Below are 27287 nucleotides of genomic sequence, written 5' to 3' on the forward strand. Positions count from 1 at the left end.
CAAGCACAGAGAGAGGAAGAATGCTTTGCCATGGCTCTGAGCCCATCGGTGGAAGTGGTTTGGATCTGCCGATGAAACACAGAAGTGCAGGGAGGGAAGGATCAGCCAGCTCTTTGGCCACGTGGGCTGTGGGCCACAGCATAGGCTATGAATGCCTTGCCTCCCAGCAGGTACCCTGCAGTCTATGGGACGTTGGTGCAGTCTGCTGGCCCCTCTCTTACCTGAGCAGGGCTGGTGTGCATGAAGCACCTTCTTGAAGTCTAGCAGGTAGAAAACTCCTACAAAAGGAGTAGACCAGGATTTAGGAACTGGGGCAGACACTCTCCCTCAACATCTTCCTTAGCCTGTACAGGAAGGATCATGGTTGAAAATAAGCAGGAAAAGGCTTTTTCAAATATTCTCTTAAAATGGAGGCAGAAACAAACATGGGGCAAAATTATAGGAAGTCTGATGAGAAACTCTTTCTCTTGGGATTATAGATCTGCCTGTCATATCTACGCAGTTATTTGGGGGCGCTTTCCTAATTTGAGTGATTTTAGGGAGGAAGGAGCAAACACTACCTGGAAGGTTGAGATGGTGTTTCAGGTTGACTGGCTCCTGCTGCCAGCCAAGCTCAGAGATGAGAAAAGGCCCAGGACTGTCAAGGAAGCAGGTCGGAGTGGAAGGAGGGCAAGAGTCAGTGTCAGGAAACTCAAGTTCTACTGGAAATCCAGGTCAATGGCGCCACCTGTGGAAAGTCATACTTAGTACTCTGGAGCAGTACGCGTCCCTCTGCCCTCATGAGGATCAATGATGTTACGGACCTAGTTGATTACCTGTAGTTCTTCCCCAGTGGATAGTGAACTAGCTTTTTGAGGGCAGGGATGCTTTTCTCATTGGTACAACGTCTTTCAAATGAGTATCAGTTAGCTTTTGCTGCATAAAAACTCCCACACTTTATGGCTTAAAACCACATTTATTATTTCTCACAATTCTATGGATCATCTGGACAATCCTTATCATCTGGATCAGCTTGTCTGGGGCTGGGTGTAGTCTAGGAGGCTTCCCTCATGTGTCTTGAAGTTGGCAGGCAGGTTGACCTGAAGGATGGGTTCAACTGGGATGATTCGCTTCTGCTCCATATGGCCTCTCATCCCTCAGAAGGCTAGCTCAGTCTTCTTCACCTGACGGTCGTGGCTCCATAGCTCAGCGAGAAATGTGAGTCCTGATGCACAAGCAACCAACGTCCCATTGGCCCCAATAAGTCATGAGGGCAAGACCAGATTTGAGGGGTAGAGACATAGATTTCACCTCTTGATAAGAGGAGTTGCAAAGTCACATTGTCAGGAGGAATTTATGGCCATTTTTGCAATCTACTCTAAGAACCTTGAACTGTGCTTAGCACACAGTAGGTAGAATGCTTGTTGCAAGAATTAAGAGGTAAATAATGTCAGATACTGCAATGGTATTGTCTGCCCCCCCCCCCGCCCCACTGGCACATTTACTACTCCTCCTATCTGTTGATGTCTTCAAACTGGGCCAAAACTTTACCCAGTGGTTTAGAAAGTTTATTGCCCTTGACTTAAATATGATGGCTCCTTTCGGAGAGTTACAGTTCACATTGGACCTTTTTTCCCTATTTTGTCATAGGAGTTGTGTATACCTTGTTGGATTATAGGTTACTTCCCCTAGTCTATGTTCTTTGAATAGATCTGGAAAAGGAGAAACCATTTGTCTACCAGATCAGGGTCAGCCTCAGCCAGGGCATCTCTTTCTGTCAGTTGCTGTCACTTGGTTTCCCCCTGGTGGCCTCTTCTTGCATAGCGCCACTCAAGGTACAAAATCCACCTTGTGAATTGCCAAGTTGGATGAATCAGGAGCCTTCCATGGGAGACTCTTAAAGGGAAAGCTAGAGATGGAAAGAAAAGTAATAAAAACAAATTTGTAAATTACCATCTAGACCCTGTAACTGATGAGTCCTTGCTTGCTTCACTATGACTTGGCCCAGAAAAAAGATAATGAGGCAAAACAAAGATAAAGCATACAAAAGATATCCACGTCAGTAAAAGTCAGGTGCTGGTGGGTAAGGAGCAGTGCCATTCTCACTGAATAAAAATGGTGGAGTTGGAAAAGGGGAGGGGTTGTCCTGAGAGGATCAGCTCATCCAGGGCCTGGTAGGTCCCCACCACAAAGCCCACGAAGCCCAGGATGCTGATCAGGGCGTCCTTGGTGATGGTGAGGGGGCTCATGCCCTCCGAGTAGTAGGTGGTGATCTCCAGGAGGGGCGGAATGATGAGGGCCAGTGCACTGCTGCTCATGGAGCCCACCAGGGAGAGGACCAGGTCCAGGCGGGGGATGAGGATGGCCAAGGTGCCTGTGGGAGATGATATGGGATACATGGATCTTTGGGACTTAGTCAAGCTTTTTTTTTTTTTTTTTTAAAGAATCCTTTTCTTAGAACATAAACCAGTTGTTTCTCATATTTAGTTACATAAGGAAAACACTGGAAGTCCTATAATACTGCAACCACATTCACTAGAGGCTATGCATTAAAACTTTGGTGTATCTCCTAATAATTTTTCCAAAATTTGCATTCATATTGTTGAGAAGAGAAATCTTCCCTCTGCCTACTTAGGTTTAAGGATGGGGCGGGGGACAGCAGGGGCTGGGGATTTACCGACAGCAGACAAAATTAACAGGACAAAAGATAGAATTTGATTGGGGCTAAGGAGCCTTCAGAGGAGTTAGCTCCCAGAACAGCCCAAGACAGGGGATCACATGCCCATTTCATAAGTGGAAAGGAAGGGGCAGAAAGAGCATACGTAAGGACAAGTGGAAGTTAATGATGGTTCAGATAGTTTATTTAGGGAATTACTCAGTCTGTGATGATGGTTAGTCTCCTTTCTGGCCGAATTATTCAGGCTGTACCTTGTCAGAAGGTCCTGCTTAATTCAGCAAAGGAAGTTCAGATAAAGATTTACTTTTCCCCTCCCTGTAGATGCTGTTTGTTCAAATGTTTTTAGCTTAAAATAATATTAATGCCACTGAGGTGCCCTTCAAATATCCACATTATTCAACAATGAGTAAAGGTAAGTTGGTATCCAACTCTTGGGTTTTGGCTCATGCTGTGGTCTCGGGATTGTGAGATCCAGCCCCACATCGGCCTCCCTGTTCAACAGGAATCTGCTTGTGCCTCTCCCTCTGATCTCCACCCCCCACACTCTCTCTCTCAAGTAAATAAATAAAATCTTATTTATTTATTTATTTAAAGATTTTATTTATTTGAAAACAGAGATCACAAGTAGGCAGAGAGGTAGGCAGAGAGAGCAGGGGAAGCAGGCTCCCCACTGAGCAGAGAGCCTGACGCGGGGCTTGATCCCAGGACCCTGGGATCATGACCTGAGCTGAAGGCAGAGTCTTTAACCCACTGAGCCACCCAGGCGCCCCATAAATAAAATCTTTTTTTAAAAAGACAATGATTAAGCTCTTACTTAATAAATAACATTAAATAACAGTGTTGGGAACTGTCTCCTCTGCTTGGGACACATCAACGTACAGAAGATACAAAAATTAAAAAAGAAAAAGCTTTGGTAGAGCTAACATTTTAATAATTAACACGACTATATGCACTTTTTGCAAATGACTAGAACATGAAATTATAGGAGAAATGGGTCTTCAGCTGGAACAAGATTGCAGGGTCTCATTAAAAAAATGTCTTCTCCAGGTTTTACATATATGTCAGAAAACAACAAACACTAGAAGCTAAAGATTTTGAAATTATCTATTTTTTTAGTGAGATGTTTTATAGGCCTGGGCTTCCACATCTTTTTACTTGACTTGTTGGAAGACTTTCACCAAGAAAGCTCCAAAGCCTCTCCCAGGCTTCCCAGGGAGGAGGTGTAGTGTATCAGAATCAAAACGGGTCTGAAAGGCAGGATTCTGGCTTCCTCTTGTGTGGCCTTGGGTTAGGTCCCTACCTCCTCCTCAACTTGTTCCCTCCTCTGCAAAATGGGGATAAATGCTACCTATCCTTTCAGATGTTATGGTTCACACTGCAATTGGTGTTCAAATTTTAAACTCATTTATATGCTCCAACATAACTGAGTTGATATAAAGCACTGAGTTAATATTAAGCAATATAATATCATATAACAAAAAAGTTACAGAAAAGTTATCTGTATTATTACTTCAATTTATTTCCTCAATTGTCCAGATCGGGGCAATGCATGCAGAAGTTGTAAACTTCAGGAATTATTATCTTCATATTTAGGACAAATGCCTTAATCTCTCCAGAGTCGCTAAGGTTCTGAATGGCAGTATCCCTGCTTACTGGGGTAAACTGGGAACAAATCATTTCAAAGAAAGAAAACTGGTGTCCATTGAATGGCATCAGTTGGTCTAGCGCAGCAAGAAGAATCTCCCTGAGGAGGATTCTTAGAATTGCAATTAAAAGGAGCTTTAGGGACAGCTGGGGAATGCCACGCTCTGTACGGGAATCTCTATCACCTCCGTCACCCCTGCTGAAACACTTGTCGACGTGGGGCAGGCGCCCTGGATCACGGGGCCTGGGGCATAAGGAGGACTGTGAGGGGGTGAGCAGGGCCAGCTGAAGCCCAGGGGGCAAGTCCCGCTCCCTGCGGCCAGTGGGGAATGTGATCCTCGGCTTGCAGAACCATTTTAATTGTTTCCCCCACAAAACGTTAGAAATCTGGATTTGTATGTGAGATCTCGGACATTTTAAATGTCGGCACAAGTTTATACAACACTCGGAGGCTCGAAAACCCACTTCTGCTGTTAGATTAGACTCACTGGCCACTGACATGTCAGGTGAGGGGTGCTGACTCCAGACTTAGCTGATGTGGGTTCAAATCCAATTCTGGCACTTCCTGGCCAATTACTACGGCTCTCTGCTTCAGTTTTCTCATCTGTAAAGGAAAGTTTATCATAGTCCTACCTCCTAAGAGTTCCTGCAGGGCCGAACAAAATACTATGAAATTTGGCCTAAAAAAATGTGTACCTACCGTGGCTGGTACACGGTAGGTATTTAGTAAATATCAGGTCTTATCATTATGATTATTGTTCAGACTCCTGTGTCACTCCCTCAGGCTGGACACCTGTGAATCCGACTAATTAGGTACAGAGAAGAATCAGGTTGTCCCCGAGGCTTACATGAGTTACTACTTGTGAAGCTTTAGTGCGGTCCTCGAGATACAATTAGTGCTCAATCATCACTGGTTATCAGGACTATGCTTCGCCACCTGGCAGATTCCTGACAGCCTCAGGAAAAAGAACAACATTTTGCCTGGCCTTGTACTCACCTGTCAGGCAGACCATGGCGAGGCGGATAGAAAAGTCCAGAGGCAGTGCCCAGCGCTTTGACACCTGGGAGGTGGCAAAGGGGATGATGATTTCTGCAGGGACGTAGAACTGCAAGGCATAGGTACACAGGATCCCAATGATATACAGCAGCTTCACCGACTGGTACAGCCTGCGGGACAAACCAGAGCAATGCCCCCTGAGGCCACCACATTCAGGTACCCGGCATCCTTGGGACATTAACCTCTGACTGCGGGATCGTCCCTTGGGATCCAGGTTCCTTGTCTGAAAATGACGGGCAGGGGACTTCCCAGAGCCAAGAAGAAGTCATGGCAGAGCATGCGGGGAAAACAGTGAAGCATGACAGATTTGAATGGCGACAGAGGGTCATCTCTAAAGAGAGAGAATCTTGAGCATGGCTACGTGTAACACCTTCATAAACCACTTATCACTTGATGGTCAGTTTTAGATTTGAGAAACTAGAGGCTCTGGCCTGCTGCCTTGCCCAGGGAGACACAAGTGGTAAATAGTGAAGACCAAAAAACTGGGTCTAAAGCACGTCCATCCCTTGTGATCTAATGTCAGTCCTTAGCAATTCTCTGGATTCCCCCAAAGCCCTTGGCACAGAACAGGCCCTCAGTTCATGCTTCTAGTAGGTTGAGAGAACTCAGTCCTTAGGGGAAGAAGCAGGTCTACAATCAGGGATGCATGGGGGATGGGAGGTAAAAGGAGAGGCACAGTTCCTTGCAGGCCTTGGACTAGGAGCAGAGACAGGGTGTGATGGGGGGAGGGGGTTGAGTTTTATAGAAGACTTTTTTGACCTCTGGAGAAAGGACTTTTTCCTTTATTCCACTAAGGTGGTAGCTGCGTCTCACATGTTCAGTGAACCCATGTGTATGTGTGTGTGGGCGGGGGGGAGGCTGGGGATCATTTCCTTAGGAAGATTAACTTCCACATTCCTGAGTTTCTTGCTCCCTGATTTTCTTGCTTCCTGAGTCCTGCTCCCTAAAACACCACTTTACTCCATTTCCATCTGTCCCATCTCTTGAGGTGTACTGCACGCCCAACTTAATTCCCATGGCACCTCTGCTTTATAGATGAAGACACAGAGGGTCAGAGAGGTTAGCTAAATCATCCATGACCACAACCGAGGAGGTGGTGCAGCGAGGACATGGGCCCATGAGTGACAGGGTTGTCCTTGTCTGGCTGGAGTTGTCTTGTTGCACAAAAAGATTCTCATTCTGATGGATTTCTTTCCTCAAAAGTCCCCAAAGCCCCTTTGTTACTCTGGAGGCCTCCTGGATCTGTTCTATTTGTATATATACACCATCGCTCCCCCACTGTCCCTGGATCATGAGCTGGGGAAGGTAGTGAAAATCAAGATCCTAGTCTACTCAGCCAGCACTCACCATGCCCGTGTGTGCCTAGATTGGTATCTGCACCTAACTGGCAGGTAGTAAATGCTTCATGAATGATAATTTATCACCTTGGGGAAGGAGCCCCATTTAGGCAAATTAAACCTCCAAGTAACCCCTAAAAAGACAGACACCCTGTAATTAATGACACGCCTCAGTGTGGGAGACAGTGTTGCATGATGCAATATGGGGCCATGTGTCTATTTAGATATGGTACTGCTGAAGTCTGGGTCCGCTAACCGTTGCATGAATTGGGTGCATTTGAACATAGAGTTTTTCCGGTGGTCTTCCCAAGCTGGTTGTCGTCTCACTACTTGTTTTACTACTTTTTCATCTTATCTACTCTAACTTGGAGGATGTGCACCCTTGGCTTTGGCAAAGCAAGGCTTATTGTCCAGACCTTAAGGAAATGTAATCGGAGATGAGTGTTGCCACCCACCAACTCCTCTCTCTTGCCCCTCGTTTTCCCTGAGCGCCCCTCCCTTCTCTCCTTAGGCGACCAAAAACTGTCACTTCTCTCTCCTCCTAAATCAAGTCCTTCTTCATACTAAGCCATCAAGGCCTCACTCAACATGGCAGGCTATTGAAGGAAGAACTCCTTGGACAAAGAAACCAGAGCCAGGGTTCTAATGACAGTTCTGTTTCTCACTGTGGAGGCCCTCTAAACCTTAGTTTGCCATCTGTGAAGGGGAGTGGGGGCAGTCACCCACGCATTCCCACCCAGCCCTGAATCCCCACCACTTGGAGGCCTGTGAAGTTACCAGCAGTTGGGTAGGTTAAGGGTTATGCTGGCCTTGATGTCATCTCCAAACCGCAGGTAGCCCAGAGAGCCGATGCCGATGTACAGGGCAGTGATGATGGACATTCCCAGAGACAGGATGGCTGGGAAGCGGCGGGCATCCTTCATCTTGTTTTCCAGGGGCAGAACCTACAGAAGGATCATAGGGTAAAAAGAGAGAAGGAGAAAGAGGAACACAAACAAAAGAAAGGCATGCCACTTCTGGGTATATCACAAAAGAACTGGAAGCAGGGACTTGATTAGATATCTGTACAACTATCTTCATAGCAGCATCGTTTACAATAGCCAAAAGGCAGAAGCAACCCAAGTGTCCACTGATAGATAAATGGATAAGCAAAGATGGTATATACATATAGTAGATACGATGCAGCCTTAAAAGAGAAGGCACTTCTGACCCATGCCATAACATGGATAAACCTTGAGGCCATGACGCTGAGTGAAATAAGCCAGTCACAAAATGACACATACTGCCTGATCCCATTTACGGAGGTATCTGAAGTTGTCATATTCAGAGAGCCAAGAAGTAGCATGGTGGTTTCCAGGGCCTCACGGAAGGGCAAATGAACAGTCACTGTTCAGTGGGTACAGAGTTCCAGTTGTGCAAGGCCAAAAGATGGATGGTGTTGATGGCTGCACAATGTTGTGAATGTACTTAAAGTGACAGAACTGCATGCTTAAAAATGGTAAAGACGGGGATGCCTGGGTGGCTCAGTTGGTTAAGCAGCTGCCTTCGGCTTAGGTCATGATCCCAGCGTCCTGGGATCGAGTCCCACATCAGGCTCCTTGCTTGGCAGGGAGCCTGCTTCTCCCTCTGCCTCTGTCTGCCATTCTGTCTGCCTGTGCTTGCTCTCTCTCTCTCTGACAAATAAATAAAAATCTTAAAAAAAAAATGGTAAAGACGGTAAATTTTTTTTTTTAAGATTTTATTTATTTATTTGACAGAGAGAGATCACAAGTAGACGGAGAGGCAGGCAGAGAGAGAGAGAGAGAGAGGGAAGCAGGCTCCTGCTGAGCAGAGAGCCCGATGCGGGACTCGATCCCAGGACCCTGAGATCATGACCTGAGCCGAAGGCAGCGGCTTAACCCACTGAGCCACCCAGGCGCCCAAGATGGTAAATTTTATGTTCGGTATATTTTACCACAATAAATGAGAAAAAAGGGAAGGAAGGAAGGAAGGGTTGGTGTCACAAGATGAGCCCTGCACCTTCAGAGATGGGAGGGCCCTTCTTCAGGTTGTGCAGACCAAGGAGCTCAGCCCCTGAGGCAGCCTGATCTGGCCAGCAGATGCATTTTGTTTGGCCAGCATAGCCTTTTAGACAATTGAAGGTGAATGTCTTTGCACACACCATTCTTGCCCCATTTACCAGGCCCACCTCTCCTCCTCACATGGACATAGTATCTGGTTTCTTCACTCACATTGCCTTCTAAAGGCATCTGAGTTTGAGACTTCCAATTCTAGTGCATTCGCTGCTCTCTGTTCAGATGGGAAGGCTGCGACTCAGGTTACACAGCGGACTATGGCAGAGCTAGGACTGGAGGTTCCTGGTTCCCTAGCAGGACACTTCCCTACACACCCTGTTCTCGGGATCCTCCTTCTCCAGATGCATTCCTGGCTCTGAGAGATCCAAGCTGAGACGGACTGCATGGAGCCTGCTGGACATCCCAAGGTCACTTCTGTTTTTGGAACCAACCTTCTGGCCTCTCATCCCATAAATTCCTCCTTTGGTGTCTATCGGCTGATGGCCCTCCTCCACCCTGTCCTTCTCTTTGATCAGGCCATGGACTCAAGCACACCTTGCATGCAGCATTAGGCTGATCTGTGCCTCGGTTTCTTTATCTGAAAACTCACCTACTGGAATTTTTTTGAGATTTATATGAGCACCATAATGGCATACAGTAACAGCTTAGTAAATGTCAACTGTTCTTATTTTTTAATACTGGGAAGACTACATCTCTATGAAGATGGTACTTGTATAATTCTTATTTTACAGGTGAGGGAAACAAGACTGCCCCAAGATGAAGTAACTTGCTCCAAATTACTTAGCTCGAAAGTTGCAGAGTGAGGCTGCAGACTGGGGCTGCCTTCGGAAGTTCAAGTACTTGCTTCTCCCCAATCTCCAGCATTGTATTTATTACTCGGTAGGACCTGGGCATCTACTCCCCTGTACTGTTAACTCCTTTTTTGTCCTAGAGGCATCTCAGCCCCATACAAATGGAAAATGCTTGAGGGGAATGCCAGGTCAAAGTCATCACTGTGCCTTTCCACTTCCTCCCAGATTGAGGGAAGGCTCCTAGTAGCAGCCAGTGCTCGGGAAAACGTCTGGGGAAATCACACGGAGGGTGAATGATCCAACCTGAGCTTTCCCACTCTGCCATACATTTTCACTGCATAAATCCTCCAGGCTAAAAATTACCTTTTTTACTCAGTAGCTGGCTTCTCCTCCTCTCCTCCCGCAATCAATCAAATTGATAAATGACCATTTACATAAAGTGCTAAGGTCCCTGGACTGGGAGTAAGGAACCCCTGGATTTAGCCACAGATGCAGCTGTTCCCAGCTGGTGCCCTGGCTCAAGTCCTTTTCCCCTTTAGGGCTTGGGTTCTTCTGAAAAGTTTGGAGACTAGGCTAGAAGATTTTTAGAGCTAATGTGAACTCTGACGCTAATCATCATTAGCACATAGTAGGTGTTCAATACTTACTGAACAATTACTACCATCATTTTGTGGGGAATTAGAGTTCATAGGATTAACCCATGGCCAAAGTAAGATTCCAGCATATTCTGCTTCCAAAGGCATTTGCTCAACTACTGCACTCTGCTTTTTGCGACGAGTATCCAGTTCTAAATATAAAGTGCCTCCACTTCCATTAAGATGGTGTAGGCACATTCCACCATAGCTCTCTTACTGATTAGAAGTCCTGGGCAGAATACATAAAACAACTATCCACAGACTCTAAAAGTATATGACAGCACACGGTTTGATCAAAACAAGTAAAAATGACCATTATGGTACTGGGCTTCTTGGTATTTTTTCTTCCTGTATCTCCCAATTTAGACTCAAGAGGACCTCAAATCCTAGAATCCTATGTAGTGGATGGAAACAGAAAAAAGTTCAAGAGAAACCCTCTTTCTGGCCAGAAGACATAGAACAGAGGTCCCTGGGGGGACAGACACTATGGAGGGGGGCCCCTACTTTTTTGTTTCCTTTTTTGCTCTCAAGATCACATTCCCAAGGCAAGTCCCAGTCACAAAGCAGCATCCTGGTGTATCAGTGACTCTGGTGGTCACACAGGCACCTAAAAATCTGACACAAATTTTTCTCTTTGAGCAAAAGAACTAGTAGGAAAGGGGGCTTTGGGAGTCCAGAGAATGTGGGGAATAAATCAGCTCTGCTACATGATTTATAAGGTCCAATGCAAAAAGACTTTTCATTTGCAGGGCTTTTTGTTAAAAAATCAAGAATTTCAAGATGATGAAAGCAGAGCATTAAAAACCACATGTAGGATCCTTCCAAAGACAGGTCCCTAAGTGACTGCATAGGTTGCATGTCTATGAAACAGTCCCTGGGAGGAATCGCTGTTCATTCATTCATTCATTCACTCATTTTTATTTAAGTTTTTCCCTCTGTCTTTCAGTGCTTAACCCCAATCAGACTCAGTCACAGGATGTGCATAGCACTACAGGGAGGCTATAATTCTGGCTTTCTAGCCAGAGAACCAGAAAAAGAAGCCCCTGGAAACTGGTGACTATGCAAGAAAACATGGGTAGGAGGATGCTGGAGAAAGTGATCCCCTAAATCTGTAAGTGAAGTCCTGGGCTCTGCCTGAAGTTGTGAATGTGTGGGAGTGATGTGAAGTATCAAAACATTGTTCAAAGAAATGAAAGAAGACCCAAATAAATGGAAGACATTCCATGTTCATGGATTGAAAGACAATACTGGGGGCGCCTGGGTGGCTCAGTGGGTTAAGCCGCTGCCTTCGGCTCAGGTCATGATCTCAGGGTCCTGGGATCGAGTCCCGCATCGGGCTCCCTGCTCAGCAGGGAGCCTGCTTCCCTCTCTCTCTCTGCCTGCTTCTCTGTCTACTTGTGATCTCTCTCTGTCAAATAAATAAATAAAATCTTAAAAAAAAAAGACAATACTGTTAAGGTTTTTACAAAGATACAAAGGCAATTCAATGGAAAACGGACAGTCTTTCTACAGAGGATGCTGGAACAATTGGGTATTCTGTTAAAAAAAAGAACTTCAACATACAAGCAACTTTATCAAAAATTAACTCAGAATGGATCATAGATCTAAATGTACAATGAAAACCATAAAATACTTAGAAGAAAATATAGGAGAAAATCTTTGTGAGCTTGGTTTAGGCAAAATGTTTTGAGATAAAACCCTGAAAGCAGGATCCATAAAATGAAAATTTTGACGTACTGGACTTCATCAGATTTAAAATGTTGCTCTATGAAAGGCACTGTTAAGAGAATGAAAAGAGAAGTTACAGGCTGCAGAAAATATTTGCAATTATATATCCAATAAAGGACTTGGATTTGTAATATATAAAGAATTCTTAAAACTCAGAAGCTCCATTTTTTTTAAAAGTTTGCATAAGATTGGAACAGATACTTGCCTGAAGAGGATATATAGAGGACAAGCCCACAAAGTGAAACTCAAGATTATTGGTCATTAATAAAATGCAAATTAAATCGCAATCAAACATGACTATGAATCTATTAGAATGGCAGAAGAAAAAAATGCTGACAGGACTATAAGAACTAGCAAGGACGCAGAGCAGCTGGAATGCTCACCCATGCCTGTGGGAAAGCCAAATGGTACAGCCGTTATGAAAACCTGTGTGGCATTTGTTATAAAGTTAAACCATATTCATTAATATGTGACTAGCAAACCTACTGCTAGAGAAATGAAAAGTTATCTTCACATGAAATCCTGTGCATAAATGCTTACTTATAGCAGCATTACGCATAGTTGTCAAAAACTAGAAACAACCTCACTGTTCTTCAGCAGGTGAACTCATGAACAAATCATGGTGTTGTCTATACAGCGGCAGCTCAGCAATAGAAAGCAGGGAGTTACTGATGCATGCAACAACCCAGGTGATCTTACGTGCAGTCTCAAAAGGTTAAGTACTGCGTGATGCCTGGTATAGGACATTCTGGAAAAGACAGAACAACAGAGACAGAAAACAGAAAGTGGTTGCCAGGGGTTAGTGGGAGGTGAGGAGCTGACTACAATGGGACGGCATGAGGAAGTTTCCAGTGGTGAGGGAGCTGTTCTGTGTCCTGAATGTGACTCTATGCATTTCCCAAACTTACAGAAATGTACACACTCCCCCCACCAAACTGAATTGTAGCACATGCAAATTAAAAGTAAACAAAATTACATACACAGCACTACCCTTCAAGTGTGGAAACATAAACTATATAATAATCCATTGTAAATATACAGTACTTCCCAGCTTAAAACTGCTTTTGTTTGTTTCATTGGATCCTGTAAATTATCTACCTCTATTTGTCTTGAGTTTAAAAGATTAGGAAACACACGTTGGTTGGAAGATAAATGTTTAATAGATGTATTGGGACAAGAGGTTACTTTCTCCTGTGTGCACATAGAAACCCAGAAACTGAGAGTTCCCAGCTCCTATTCAGAGGGCCACCCAAAGGATTATCCCAATTCAAAGCTTACCACACCAATGCTTTCAAATGAAAAAATAGCTGTTCCAAAAAAGAGAGGGTAGGTCTTCCAACTTGCTACCAGTGGCAACTGGCTGGGGTCTGGAATTTCCTACAGGAGAGAGAAATGTAGTAAGACCTTAACTCTCAAAGCATGTTTTGGTTCATTTAAGAGGGGGAATATTCTGAGAGTAGACCCAAATTAAAAAAAAAAAAATAGTAATGTCAAGAAGTTTGGAAAACTTCAAAAGGAAGTAGGCATCAAAGTTGATTTTAACACGTACACCACCAAAGAGTCAGAGGACAGAAACACTGAGGTATTGTCGAAGTACTGAAGGGTCAGTACCTCATGGGGGGAGTACGGTTACCAGAATCCTCCAAAAGAAAATTTAATGCACCACAGGCTGGTACCAGCCTGCAGTGCCCACGGACACTAGAAATGTACCAGTGGTTACAGGTGACAGAAACTGCTATGACTATAGTTAGTGATAGTCTCAGGAGTCCACAGTAATTAGTCAGATGTGAAAGCCCCCTTTTCTTCAATGAGTTATAAATTAAAGGGAAAGAAAATGTGTGGAATATGTCATGCACCCTGTGACCTGAATGGGACAATAATTACAGAGCCATTCTTCTAACTGGGCAACTTCAAGAATGGTCCAAAAATGAATTGAAGGTAGCTGTCTTGTTAGGAAATTCAATTTTGTAGAATTTATTGATGTTGCCTTAAGGAAGATAGGACCTATTTGTAGTTATCCTAAAATATGACTAATTTGTTTTTTGTGGTTTTTTTTTTTTTTTTTTTTTACTAAATTCCATGGACAAGATAACTTTTTCTTGAGACTTCTGAAAGGTAAATCTTTCAGATTTATCCAGATATCTGGATGATATGAGAGATATGCTAAGGGCCTTCTGGGTTTAAATTTCTATGTAGTCTTGTCCAGTAAATAAACATTAGAAAGGATAGAAAAGTGGGAAATGGAGGGAAAATCAATATCCACAACTCAACCTTGAAGGCTTTGTAATTTGCATTGTGATAGATTTGCTTGTGGTCTTCTGAGACCATGCCTCTGTGACTAAGTATTTTTCTTTTTCTCTTGAGTTCCTGTGGGTAATTTTGGTACCTGGAATGGTAGCCTAGAGGATGTAAGACCATAGGTAATTCGCTAAGTTTCAGCTTTAGTAGGAGATCATGCTTTTCATTTGCCTTTTGCTGCTATCCAACCATTACAGGAATGGTCTGTGGTTCACCAATCAAGATGTTTCCCTTGCAAAGCAAAATTTTTTTCAAAGGCCAGAATTCAACAAGGATTGGAACAGCAACATAAAAGAGGACCTATCCAGAAGAATGAGATTGCACAGAGACATCTTCGTGGAAAGAATATTACAATGGTACGAGACTCAAGAGTGAGGTTCACGCCTATCCTCAGGGTTGGCCTTAGGTAGGTATCAGTCTATTATTGATAAAAGGTTCTGCCCGCTGGAGGAGTCAGGTCCACTAACCTGGACAATATACTGGGTGATGATGATCAAGCTGACCAGCATGCTGATGTTGGCCAACATGGAGAAGACGGTCAAGACCCTGAGGTTCCGGATGAGGACCAGCAGCACCAGGAAGGGCAGGAAGGAGAGCATGTAGAGTCGAGAGTCCATGGTGGGCGTCAGAATCACTGTCTCATTGTAATGGCAGCTGTTGGTGGTCCCATTAACTGCTTCCACTATCTGAGGAAGGAACAGGAAGAGGGAAGAGGGAAGAGTCAATACATCTACTGGCCACGTGATTAGCTTAGTGCCTGGCCCATAACCAAACTCTCTCACACAAAGCAAGTCTCACATGCCAGGGCCTCACGATGAGTTAGAGTTTCTTTTGCTTATAACCAAAAACCCATCACTTACTGTTTCTTAATCAGAGTAATACTGGCATTTGAGCGAGAGAATTACTCCTTATGAGGACTGGACCATTATCTGCAGGACATTTAGCATCCACCCAGTAAAAGCTATTTGCATCCCCCAATCATTGTGACAAACAAGAAATAGCCCCCTGCACACAGTACAAACAACCCCCTGAAGTTGGGAGGAGAGGGATAGTCCTACCCTAGTTTAGAATCAGCCTGGCTTAATGGGTACCGTCTTACCATGCAAGCAATATTGCAGAGCATTGCAGAACAATTAGAGACTAGAATTAGGCAAGAAGAAGATGTAAAAACAATGATGATCTCAGTACACATTGGTAGCCAAAGTGATGTCTTGAAATATATTCATCTATGCATTTTCTATACCATATCACAAATTACATGTATTATACTCAACTTTTTTTTTTTTACAAGACCACAATCACAGCATATGCTCTTATTTTGAAATCTCCTTTTCACTTAAGAACACACAAACATGGTTACTTAGATGAACCATTAAGTCTTGTTTTTTTCTAATTCCTCACCTTCTGGTTCCTTTCAATAGGAAAAGTACTTGAAACATTAGCAGGCATTCATGGCCCTCCATCATGGGCCCCATTCAAGTCTCCCAAAGTCCACACCTTCCTACAACCAATTTTATGGCCTCTCCCGAGCGGGGCTGTACATTCCTGCCTCCAGGTGTTCACTCCTCCCTCCCTCACTGCCACCCCTACTCCTCAAACCTGTCCTTCAACACCCTGCTTGGTGGCACCTCTGTAAAGGAGCCTTCCCTTGTTGCAATGGTCTTTCCTGCCCCCGCACATTTTTGCCCCTTAAGTTCACCGTGAAGCGGCCCTGTCTTTAGAGCATTGTTGGTGGTGTCCTGACCCAGCACCAAAATATATTGAGAGCTAGCTTGTTTGTTTTAGAACACATCCTACTTAGCCTGCAAACTCTTGGAGAGAATGCTTGCCTTGTATCTAGACAGATGATAACGTTTGGCTGATAGCAGACTAATTTCCAAGTGGCAGTCTGGCGACATGTTTTAAGAGCCTTCAAACAATCAAACTATTTGATCCAGTAATTTTACTTTAAGGAATATATTGCAAAGAAATAAAGGGGTGTACAAAAACTTCCACAGATTATAGCAGAAAAACAAAGGGAAACAAATAAAATATCCAACGAGAGAAGACTACGTTCTGGCCAATCTGTGTGATGAAATATTATAAAACTGGTAAAAATTTCATTAAAAAAACATAAGGACAAAAATATGTAAGCACATTACAAAATGCTAACTAGTTAATACTAACTTAAAACAATAACCACGAGTGGTTGAATTAATAATTTTCTTTCTTTTTTCTTCCTTCCTCCCTTTCTTCTTACTTTTTTTTTTTTTTTTAAGTAGACTCGATGCCCATCGTGGAGCCCAACAGAGAGCTTGAACTCACGACCCTGAGATGAAGGCATGAGCTGAGGTCAAGAGTCAGATGTTTACCCAACTGAGCCACCCAGGCGCCCCAATTTTGTTTCATTTTGAAAAGTAATATAGCATAGTGTTCAAGAACTTGAGCTCTGATGTTGAAAGGCCTGGATTTTTAACCTTGGCTCTGTGGTCTTCTACACCTTACAGAGTTTATAGTTTTAGTTTTCTCATCAACAAAATAGGAATAACCACAATACCTACCATGAAAAGGCCCCAGAGAGAACTAAATGCGGGAAAGCAGACATAATACTTCCTGTTTCTGACATAGAATAGCAGCTAACCTTGAATGCATGCGATTTTGTTCCTTCTGCCTAATTTCTTTACATTTCTAAATTTCTGGTATTATAATAAACAAACAAACAAAAAGAGCCCTAAAGAATAATTTCTTTTTTAAACTCACTAATTGACTAAAGATGGCCTTTGTTATTACCCACCATATTTTGCTTAAATTCCTACAAGATAACTTCTGGGCTAGATCAAAACAACTTCCTGGAGACAACAACTGTTAAACCAGAGGTTAAGCAGCTAAAGGTAGATAAAGATGGTCCAAAGATGAGGGATCATCCAAAAAGAGCCAGATCAGTCTCGGGAGAGTTAGGGATGATTTAGCTCCAAGGCAGGAAAACTGACAAAATTCTAGGTTTCTACCAGCTCAGTGTTAGAGACCGGCTTTGAGAATAGGCCCAAGATACTGGAAAGAGTAAACACTTGCAGAACAGATCAGTGGACCGGGGAAGTCTGGATTCCTTCATAACATCTAGTTTAACTTCCTTTGTTGTACTCATGAGGACATCAGGAGCCCAAAAGAAGAAGCCACATTTGCTGAACAATTCACAGAGGACCCTCTTTTTCCACGTCCTTTCCCCTTCCACCTTCTCTGGAACACTCTACCTGTTTTAAATTATCAGCCAGAAACACAATGTACACACAGCAGAAGCCCAGCTGGGTGACTATAAGGAAGAAGCTCACGATATTCCTGGAAGAGAGGAGAAAGAAAACATGTTATAAAAGAAGAGTTGGTCTGTCGTTTCTAGTTCTGTCCCCAGGGGTTGGTGACCTTGTACCAGCACCCTCGCTTCTGCTAACGCAGTCAACAATGGGCTGTAAGAAGGGAGGTAACAATCATTCCTTTTAAAAAAAGTGTTTCTCAACCACCCTCACACTCCCAGCTCAGCAAGTGGGGAAATTCTTCATAGTTGGGAGCCTCCCCCAACACTGGCTCTGTGGCATTCCTCATAATTGATACTAATTGATGTATAGAAACAAGCACACCATTTTTTTTAAATTTAATTTTATTTTTTATAAACATATAATATATTTTTATCCCCAGGGGTACAGGTCTGTGAATCACCAGGTTTACACACTTCACAGCACTCACCATAGCACATACCCTCCCCAATGGCCATAACCCCATCTCCCCTCCCAACCCCCCTCCCCCCATCAACCCTCAGTTTGTTTTGTGAGATTAAGAGTCACTTATGGTTTGTCTCCCTCCCAATCCCATCTTGTTTCATTTACTCTTCTCCTACCAAGCACACCAGTTTTATTAGCTATCATTAACATGCAATTTTTTTCTACCATGCGCCAGATGCCATATTAGGCTCTGAGGGAAACACAAATAACACATGGTCCCCTCACTGAGTGGTTCATAGATCAGTGACCAAAAAAGAATCGGCACTCAGGGCCACGGTGAAAAGGACAGTTTATCCTAATTATAGAGCAGATAGCCTTCATAGAAAAACCAATACCTGAGCAGGAGTCCCTTGGGAAGGGGAAGAAAGAGAGAAATTTTTTAAAAAGACTGAGGAGGAGGGGTGAAGAGGAAGGAGTGAGGAAAGCACTTCAGCATAGGGAGAAGGTAGATTTCTCTGGTTGTGGGGAATCCACTGGAGGGGCTAGACTCAAGATAGGTAGACCATGTAGCAGATTCTTATAATAACAGAGGTGTCCAGCAGCCTGGACAAAGACATGGTTATTAGGAGGAGAGAATTAAAGCAATTTAAGAGGTACTAGGGAGCTAGAACTTACAGAAGTTGGTGACCACGAACCTCTGGTGGAAAGGGAAGGGAAATGTTCAGAGTTTCCTGTCAGGCTTTGGCTAGGACAATGAAATGAACGGGAAAGAAGGAACAGGTTTTGGGGGAAGAGGAAGAAGTGACACATTCAGTATCTGAATTGTTGAGCCTAAGGCTCCTACGGTTCAGGAGATGACTACATATGAGGGTCTGGAACTATTGATTTGTCAGTAATGGATAAAGCCCTAAGAAGGCAGGTCAGTGTTGGGGAGTGCACAGAGGGAGGAGGTGAGAAGCTGGTGTCCCAAACCCTAGAGAACACCAGTATTTAAAGGTAAGACAGGAACAAAGGAGCCTGTAATGAAAGCCAAGGGCTGGCCAGAGAGGTAAATGGGAAACTAGGGGTGAGGGAAGGGTTTAATAGAAGCCAAGGGAGGAGAAAACATCTGATGAAGGGAATGTTTAATTGTACCCACACTGTTGAGAGGGTCTCTGAGTTGAAGAAGGGGCAACAAGGAGGTCTTTTAAGACGTAGGCAGAAAGAACTTCAACAGAAGTCTAAGGACAGAAAAGCCAGGTGACCCATGGAAGGGGTGTGAGCCAGACATATGGAAGTAAAGTCAGAATGTGTGCTGTTCTTTCACGGAGCTACGTGTGAGCTTCAGTCTTGATGGTGCCCATTCTGCTCATCATTGTAGACCCATTGTCACAACCCGTCTGGACACACTGAGGGGACTCAATAGCTCTCTGTTGAATAAGCAGCTGCTGAATAGGAGATTGGGTGGTGGCTACAGGATGGTGTGAAGTCCAGGAAACTTTATGAGTTTATTTCACTATTTTTTAAGATGGAGACACATGAATGCATTTAAATGTTGATTGGAAGAGCCCATAGAAAGAAGAGCCAAAGAAAAGTTCAAGTTATAGGAGAGGAGATGATTAGGGGAGCCAGGTCCCTAAGGAGAGCAGGAAGAGCTGCTTTATATGTCCAACGATGGGTAGAAGGATTTGAGGGGTAAGTGACAGACAGAACCTCTTCTTGGGTCACACACTGGAAAAATTCTGGTCATCATCCCAAAGCCGCCTGAGTCTGCTCAGAGGCTGAATTTATTGATTCAGGATGTGAACGGGCTTTGGGCCAAGAGCGGTGCCAGGGCCACCATGCTCTGTAGACTACATTTCGTGAGAGGGTGCAGAGCAGGGCTGGAATGTTTTAGAGTATCACGATTCAAGAGAGACTTTGACCTAGATGGTACTCAGAAAAGAGCATGTGGACAGAGTGGGCACAGGCCTGAAAACAAAGACAAAAGAGCAGATTTAGTCCCAAGTACCGTGCATGGAGGGGGTTGATTGTTCTGTGTCAGTCCCGAAAGCAAAAGGTAGGAGTTGCTGGAGGAGGACGTCCACTCAGCAAAGGGTCCTTAACATGTTTGTTTGTTTGTTTGTTTTTAATACTTTTCTTCTTACTATAAATTCTCTCCCTAAGGGATGTCTTCTGCGCCCTGGCTTCATGTTGATGACTTTAGTTCTGTATGTACTACATGAAGGCGGGTTCAAACTGTACATATCCCTACCCGTTTGACATCTCCACTGGAACCTAAAACCCAACTTGTCTAAACTTAAAGTCATCAGAAATCTGAGTCAACCCTGACTTTCCTTTTTCCCACAGTCCAGGGATCCAAAGCATAACCCAAATTCACTTTTCTCCACCCCCACTGCTACCAGCTTGGTCCCAGCTGTCATTGTTATCTCCCTGGACGTTGCCAATAGCCCCCTCACGGATCTGACCGGTTGCTCACTTACAATGTATTCTCCTAACAGAAGCCAGAGAGATGTTTAAGCAACACAAATGTGATCACTTGACTGATTAAAACCTTCCAGTGGCTTCTTCATGGTATTAAAGAAAAGAACAAAAACCTTTAAGAAGGTCCACAACGTAGAGTTTGCTTGGAACTCTGGATCCTTCTTCAGCCTCATCTCATTGACTCTGCCCTCAAGCTCCCTTTGTTCGGTACCTTGAAACTGTCACACATTCCATCTAGCTTCAGACCTTCATGCTCTGCTCTTTCATCTTCCAGGAAGGCAATCCAGGCTCCTGCCCACTTTAACTTAGGTAATTGCTTATCCTTAAGAATTCCTTCCTTCGGGGCTCATCTCAATTGTTCCCTCCTAGGAAGCCCACATGAGCCCACACACATTGCCTTATCTGCTCAGTAACAACTAGTATTTCCTTCCTTCATCACACTCATCCTAGTGGTTATGAAGTGACTGTCTCCTAACCTGTGTGATGCTTGTCTTTCCCACTGGATAATGGATTCTGTGGTAGCAAAGCCTGTTTGCCTTGCTCCCCACAGTATTTTCAGGGCCTGTACACAGCCCAACAGGATAAGCATAGTTTAATAAAGAAGTGAATAATACTAAAGCTGAAAAAAAAAAAAAAGGAAAGTATACAAGGTGGGGTCTTGGATTAGGAAGATTTCCAGTGAACCCCTTCCATGTGGAAAGCCCGACATTCTGTGCCACATGAGCCAGCTTTCCAGGGAAGAAGGCATCCCTGACAGCCATATTTCCTCCTCCACTAGCTCACTCCACTTCAGGCAGAGCAAGAACAAGGTACCTTCCCCAGTGGGCATGGGTCCGGAGCCAGGCGCTGGGGCTGGCTTCCAGTCCGTGCATCACCGTGTCACCATAGTCCATGAAGGGCTTGTTAAGCCTGTAGGAGAAAGTGCATATAGAGTTACCAAGAGTGTGTTTAACCTCAGATCCTGTATTAAAAGGTCTGGAGACACACAGGAAGGCAGGACCCAGCTGGAGGAGAAAGTACACTGGGGCAGAGACCCAAGTTCTAGTTCAGACTTAGACACCTGGCAGTATTTCCTGGGTGGCTTGTTTTCCTCACCTGTCAAGCGGGGTGGTTCCCCCAGAACCAGGGTAATAAAGCACACCTCGCGTGAGGTACAGCAGTTTTCCTATCCAGGATCCCAATGGATTCTCATCACAATTCTGAGGCAGGGTTAGGCATGGATTGTTTATGCCCAATTTACAGATGAGCCAAGCAGATAATCCCAGTGGCCTGATTGAGATCACCTAATGAGTCATGTGGCAGAGCCTCATCTTAGGTCTCTGTCCCAAATGCTTTTCTCTTTTTCTTAGCCTTGTTAGAAGAAAGAAGTAAACTCTTGTTTTATGTAGGATGTTTCTGGGACATCCCTGAGAACCCAGGACCAAAGCAATTGACATGAGGATGCTGTTTTCCTTACCTGTGGCAGAAGTGTTGGGCACACCTGACCAGGATGTGCATGCAGTGGCAGGCGGTGAAGCCCATGGCCAGCAAACTGAGCGGACCCATCTGAGGGAACGGGGAGCCAAGGGAAAGGGGAGGAGAGAAGGGAATGGATTTAGGAAGAACTTTGCAAGGACAGATTTGGTAGCACAGATACCATTTGGCACTCAAGGAACTTTCTAGCAAACTGGTTTGGAAGTCCTTTTTGGCAGCAATAACGGTGCTTTCAAATATAATCTCAAGTAGTACTCCAATAAAGTACATAAAGCAATTACAATGGGTGTTGTAGTGTGAGTGGGGGACTCAGGATTCTGACCCTTAGTGACCTCAGAGGTGTCTACGCGTCCTAGTGCTACATAAGGCACAATCAGAAAACTCATCCTCGTCCAACTCCTGCATTTTCCAAGGGAGAAAACTGAGCCCCAAAGAAGGGACAAATGACTCACCAGGGCCACTCCAATTCTGTGACAGAGCCAGAACTCAAACCCTGACTGATGTCTAGACTCCAGGTCTGGACCAAGCTGCCTCCAAGAAAGACTGCTTCTCGCAACCCATTATAAACTCTGAGAGCCTCTCCTCCCACTTATTTCCCCTTCCAACCCTGTCATGCTGGCCCAACCTGCAGCACCCCCTCTTACCAGGATGCCTGCATTCTTCACAGCCAGTGGTAGTCCCAGGATCCCTGTACCCATGTTGCCTTTCACCAGGTGAACCAAGGTCTGGAAGGCTCTAAAGGAGAGGAAAGAGACATGAAGGTGTAGGTGTGTGAAGGTGAGGAGGTCCAACAGGCATTCCCTCATGACATGCCAACACCTGAGTTCAGCTGGATAGGTGGGCTCCTGGCCATCTCTCTGTCCCCATGGCCTTGATTGGCACCTCTGGGTCTCCTATAGGGTGACCAACCATCTCAGTTTGCCTGTCATGGTTTTAGCAGCTAACACTCAACATATCCCATGATAATATTTACTATATACTAGGTACTATGCTAAGTACTTAACCCATATTACCTCATTTAATTCTCTTGTCAAGCCTAGGAAGTACATTATTGTCCTTATTTTGCTGATGAAGAAACTGAGGCATAGAGATTTTTTTTAATGACATGTCCAGAGACACACAGGGGAGTCAGGATTTGAACTCAGAAATGCCTCCGCATCCCTGTTCTTCACCCCGCTTCTACTGGACCACCTCCCGGAAATAGGCCCAGAGAGACACATAAAAGGAAAAATTCCATTTTGTAATGAAGGAAATGGAAGCTCAGAAAGGGGATGGCCCAAGGTCATAAAACTAGTAGCTGAGACAGGATTGAACTCAGAGAAAAGGGAAAGGGGCCAGCAGCAAAGAGACTTCATGGTGACTTCTGAATTAAATAGGACCCCAGATGGGGTCTGTTGAGACAAGGTCATTTGACGATTGGGCTCCAGAGGAATTGTTTTGGCCCTCAGGCCAAGACCTCAAACTGGGGAAAGGCATGTCTCCTCCCACCCCAATCAAAAACAAAAATAAAAACTCCGATCCCCTCTTTAAGACAGATGGGAAAGTGGTCTGAAGGGCACCTTTAAGGATAAGTTCCAGGGAGGTATGCTCTGTGTTGATGAATTACGGAACAACCTGTTACTATACCTCTTTGTACCTGGACCAGGTTGGACCAAGTTGAGTGTTGGGTTTATATCCACAACTTCAGAAACATTGGAAATTCCCTGGAAGAGGCTTTCAGCGAGGACACTATAAAGGGCACCAGAAGTATTCTGGAAGGAGCCTGGTCTCTGAGGTTGGATGAACGAGGGATTAAATTCCAAGGCCACTACTTAACTAGCTGTGTCATCTTGGCCAACAGGTCTACTTTGCTGAGCCTCTGTAAATGTTGGGAGGAATGATATTTTGAAAGAATTGACCCCAACCACCCTTATCTTTGTGTTAATCCCTAGATCCTCTGGCTTTCTGAGCATCTGCCCATGGATTTGTTACGGGTTAAAGAGAACAATTGAGGGAGAATGTGGGCGGAGAGTGCTGTGCCCTTCTCTCCCTCTGTGGGTGTCAGCATTGCTGACCCAGTGCTTGTGCCCTTCGGCCCTCCAATAATGGGCTTGTTTTGCAACAGGGAAAGGGTCAACAGGTCACTTTAGAAATTTCTAAGCAAAGGACTTAAGAAATCAGAATTTAACTTTGGGCCACGCAGCTGACTTAGGAACTTAGGGTGGTGAGCTGGGCAGAGCACTGGGCTGGGAGGCAAGGCACTGGTGTTCTAGCCCCAAGTCCTTTGGTGACCTTGGACTTTCAAGGTATTCGTAGCAGCCAGCTTTTAAGGGTCCTGTGTTTGGGCGCTTTATGTGCAAGTCACATTTGCAGCCATCCTGGGAGGAGTGAACTGTCATTTCACAGAGGAGAAACTGGGGCAGAGAGTTCTGTCACTTGCTTGAGCTGGTTAGCAGCTAAGGGGGCATCTGAAACCACGTGAGCTGACCTGAGTTCCACACTTGCCCGACATGTTTCTCTTCTGCTCCAAACCGTGAGGGGCCCTCTAGTTCTCTCGTGCTTTATTTACCGTCTTTGATCCTTAAGTAGCCGAAATTGCCACCAAACCACGTGGTCAGTTTAGGACACAAGAGCTGGTTGGTTCCCCCAAGGCCTCTGATTGAGAAATATCCCTGCTCTGCTGTGGATGGCCCAGGGCCTGGAGAGTTCATTCTCAGTGTCAGGAATTCACAGCCCCCAGGGCTAGCCCCTGGGGGCAAATGAACCCTGTTGGTGCCGTCTTGACGCTAACAATGGAAGGGGGTTTCGCCTGCCTTCTGGTAACTTCTCCCTGCTTGCCGCACACCCCCTCCCAACAGACGTAATTCCCACAGGCGGTCTCTTTAAATTCGCACTGCCACCCCTTTACCCCTGTTTTGCATATGGGGGGCTCGAGGCTGGGGGAAGGGAAGGTACAGAATCACTAGTTGAGCGCAGGTGTTCTTTCTACTATACCAGTGCTGTCAACATTTTCTTCTTAAAGCAGCAGCACTTTCCAGCAGGCCACCCACCCACATTTCCTAAGGGGACTGGCCACTCGGCTTGGGCGGTGGAGGCGGTGATTGCTGAGCCCCGTAGTGTGGCTCCCCCTCCTAAACTCCTTCTGCAGACCCTTCCTGGTCATGGTTTGCAAGCCTCCCCACCCCCCCACACACACCGCAGGGAAGTAGAAGAAAGTCTTCCACATCCTGTGCTTTTGATGTCCTCACAACTTAAAAACAGGCCAAAGTAGAAGTCGGAGTGACTGGAGGAAGGAGTTAGACAGGAGTCGTTGCCTGGTTGTCAGTGAGGCCACGGTTTTAAGCTCAGAACTAATCTCCTTGGAGAAAGTTAGGGATTCTGCCAATGGTCAGGACTGACTGGGAGCAAAGCTGACTTAGGGCCAGCACTGGATTCTAGTGCCCATCCTGCCAATGACCCAGTGCATGGCCTGCGGTAACTGGGACTTAGTGTCCCCACACTATGGAGTGTGGGACCATGAGAGCCTAGGGCTTTCTGAGTCCCTGCTCCTGCCCCTGTAACCTCTCACCTTGACTCAGTCTCTGCCTGTACTTTTTTTGACCTTGGTTTTCCCATCTGCATAATGGGCTGGGCGTCAGACACAGCTGCGCTAGGGTTTTTGTCAATGCAAGCTTGCAGTCTCAGAGGCAGAAATGGGAGGTGGCAGAAAAAAGCACTCACGTTATGCCCTTGGTCTTCTTTAAGCCTGGTGACTCGGAAGGACATCCATCCCAGAAACTGGAGTCTTTGCTCTGTAGCTTCTTGGCACTTTTGGGAGGGGACCTGAGGTCCAGTTTGAGGTCAACAGTGCCCCGGGGACCCCCGGCACTCTTCGTCACAGGCATGATTGCTTCCGAGAGAGGGCTCTGGGTGTGGAGGAGGTCTGCTCTGCAAGCAGGAAGGTGTCCGTCAGGTGCAAACCCCAGCTCAGCGGCTGTGCCTCAGGAGGCTCTAGTGGAGCTGGAATGAGGCTCCGCCCACCTCCCCCGGAGTTTGCTCCTCCTGCCCCAAGAAGCCCCAGCAGCTCCTGTAGGAGAAGCTAGAACAGAGAGGCAGGAACAGATTCTGGAGGAGAGTCATCCACCTCACCTAATAGCAGTGACAATACCCCTCATTTTCCTAACAGGTATGAAGCACTTCACTAAGAGACAGACATTCTCCTGAATGCTTTACTTATATTTTCTCTTTTATCCCTATAAATTAAATAATGAAGAAATCAGACTCTGAACTAAAGAGACCTGCCCAATGTCACACAGCCAGAAAGTGAAAGAGTGGGGACCAGGCTTTTTAATTAATACCCTCTTTCTGTCTCCAGGAGAATACCTCCACACCCCATCTCCTTATTCATCCCAGGTTAAGGGCTCCACTTCCCACTGGCTGACAACCGTTGTAAGGCATCCTTCCGGGAGATCCTCTTCCCTGGGAAAAGTTGGGAGGAAAAGAAGCAAGCACTCACCCACCTCTAGCTGCTTCTTAGCTTTTGTGAGGTTCCAGGGAGAAAGCAGTGGGGGTTCTTTGGGAAAAGGGCAGAGACTGTACAACCCTAAGCCACATTTCACTGGGTAGGACACAGACACCAGGAGAGCATATGATTTGCCTAAGGTCGCGCATGACATTCGGGATAGAACTCTGCAGCTAAAGAAGGACTTGTGGGGGTTTCTCTAGTGTTTCATTTTCTGTCATTATCTCTGCTTCAGTCACAGACGCACAGGCCAAGATTTCCTCCTTCCTTAAAATTATAGCATTTTACTCAAGCCAGACCACTCTCCGTACCATCATTTCATGTGCCAAGAGCTTTACTCCAGTGATCTCTCAGCTAACCGTAGCATTCAAGACAGATTTGTCCAGCCCCTCCCTCACATGGGACCCCTTCCAAAGTCCTGTATGCAATTTTGAATTTATAATTTTGTACTCCTTCCCTTAAAGAGGCCCACTCCACCCCTTACAAGCACCTCCCTATCCCCACCCAAGCGTCAGGTTCAAAAAAGCCTAACTACTTCTCCGGGTAGCATTGTCATTCTGTTTTTATGATGTGGAAACTGAGGTTTAGGGAGGTATAGACTAGCTTGCCTGAAGTCACCGCTAATCCTTGGCAGAACCCCAAATCTACCCAAGCCAGATCTTTCTGTCTCAGAAGCCTGCAGCTGTGACCACCACACTGACCTCCTGGTTTGAATCCTGGCCCCACCCTTCAAGGCTCTTGCCCTGAATTAACGGAGACACTTGCTGCGGTTTGGAACGTCTTCTCTTCACTCGTCTGGCAGCATTACGTGGCAGCATTCCTGGTCTGTGGGGCGGCAGGCTTCATCCTCGGGTCTGCTCATTCGCAGCACTGAGGTTCTATAATTTGATTCTAATCTCAGCTTTCATCCCACCAACAGATCTTGGCTCCCGCTGAGGCAACAAGATGTATGAATGAG

At 45.3% G+C, this 27287-nt stretch overlaps 1 protein-coding gene across 1 annotated transcript; it reads right to left on the reverse strand.

Annotated features, from left to right (window-relative positions):
- Positions 1-1335: 1335 nt before the first annotated feature.
- SLC36A2 (solute carrier family 36 member 2) lies at positions 1336-25806 on the reverse strand. Its single transcript, XM_047729559.1, has 10 exons — positions 25549-25806; positions 22494-22584; positions 21833-21921; positions 21190-21285; positions 17452-17536; positions 14689-14907; positions 13202-13300; positions 7472-7638; positions 5298-5467; positions 1336-2353 (listed from the first exon to the last, which is right to left on the reverse strand). The coding sequence occupies exons 1-10, from the start codon at positions 25710-25712 to the stop codon at positions 2082-2084; spliced, it is 1452 nt and encodes a 483-aa protein (XP_047585515.1). The 5' UTR covers positions 25713-25806; the 3' UTR covers positions 1336-2081.
- Between the last annotated feature and the right edge of the window lie 1481 nt (positions 25807-27287).

Source organism: Lutra lutra, chromosome 5 (genome assembly GCF_902655055.1).
Source record: "Lutra lutra chromosome 5, mLutLut1.2, whole genome shotgun sequence".
In the NCBI taxonomy this organism is placed as follows: Eukaryota; Metazoa; Chordata; class Mammalia; order Carnivora; family Mustelidae; genus Lutra; species Lutra lutra.

What these genes read in the sequence shown, in the direction of transcription:
- SLC36A2 (XM_047729559.1), bottom strand. Translation starts at nt 25,712, where the DNA reads ATGCCTGTGACGAAGAGTGCCGGGGGTCCCCGGGGCACTGTTGACCTC. An exon ending in AAGAAGACCAAGGGCATAAC is followed by an intron (nt 22,585 to 25,548) that starts GTGAGTGCTTTT and finishes CCTCTCCTTTAG; the next exon opens with AGCCTTCCAGACCTTGGTTC. An exon ending in CATTTGAAAGCATTGGTGTG is followed by an intron (nt 7,639 to 13,201) that starts GTAAGCTTTGAA and finishes ATCCTTCTGTAG; the next exon opens with GTTCTGCCCCTGGAAAACAA.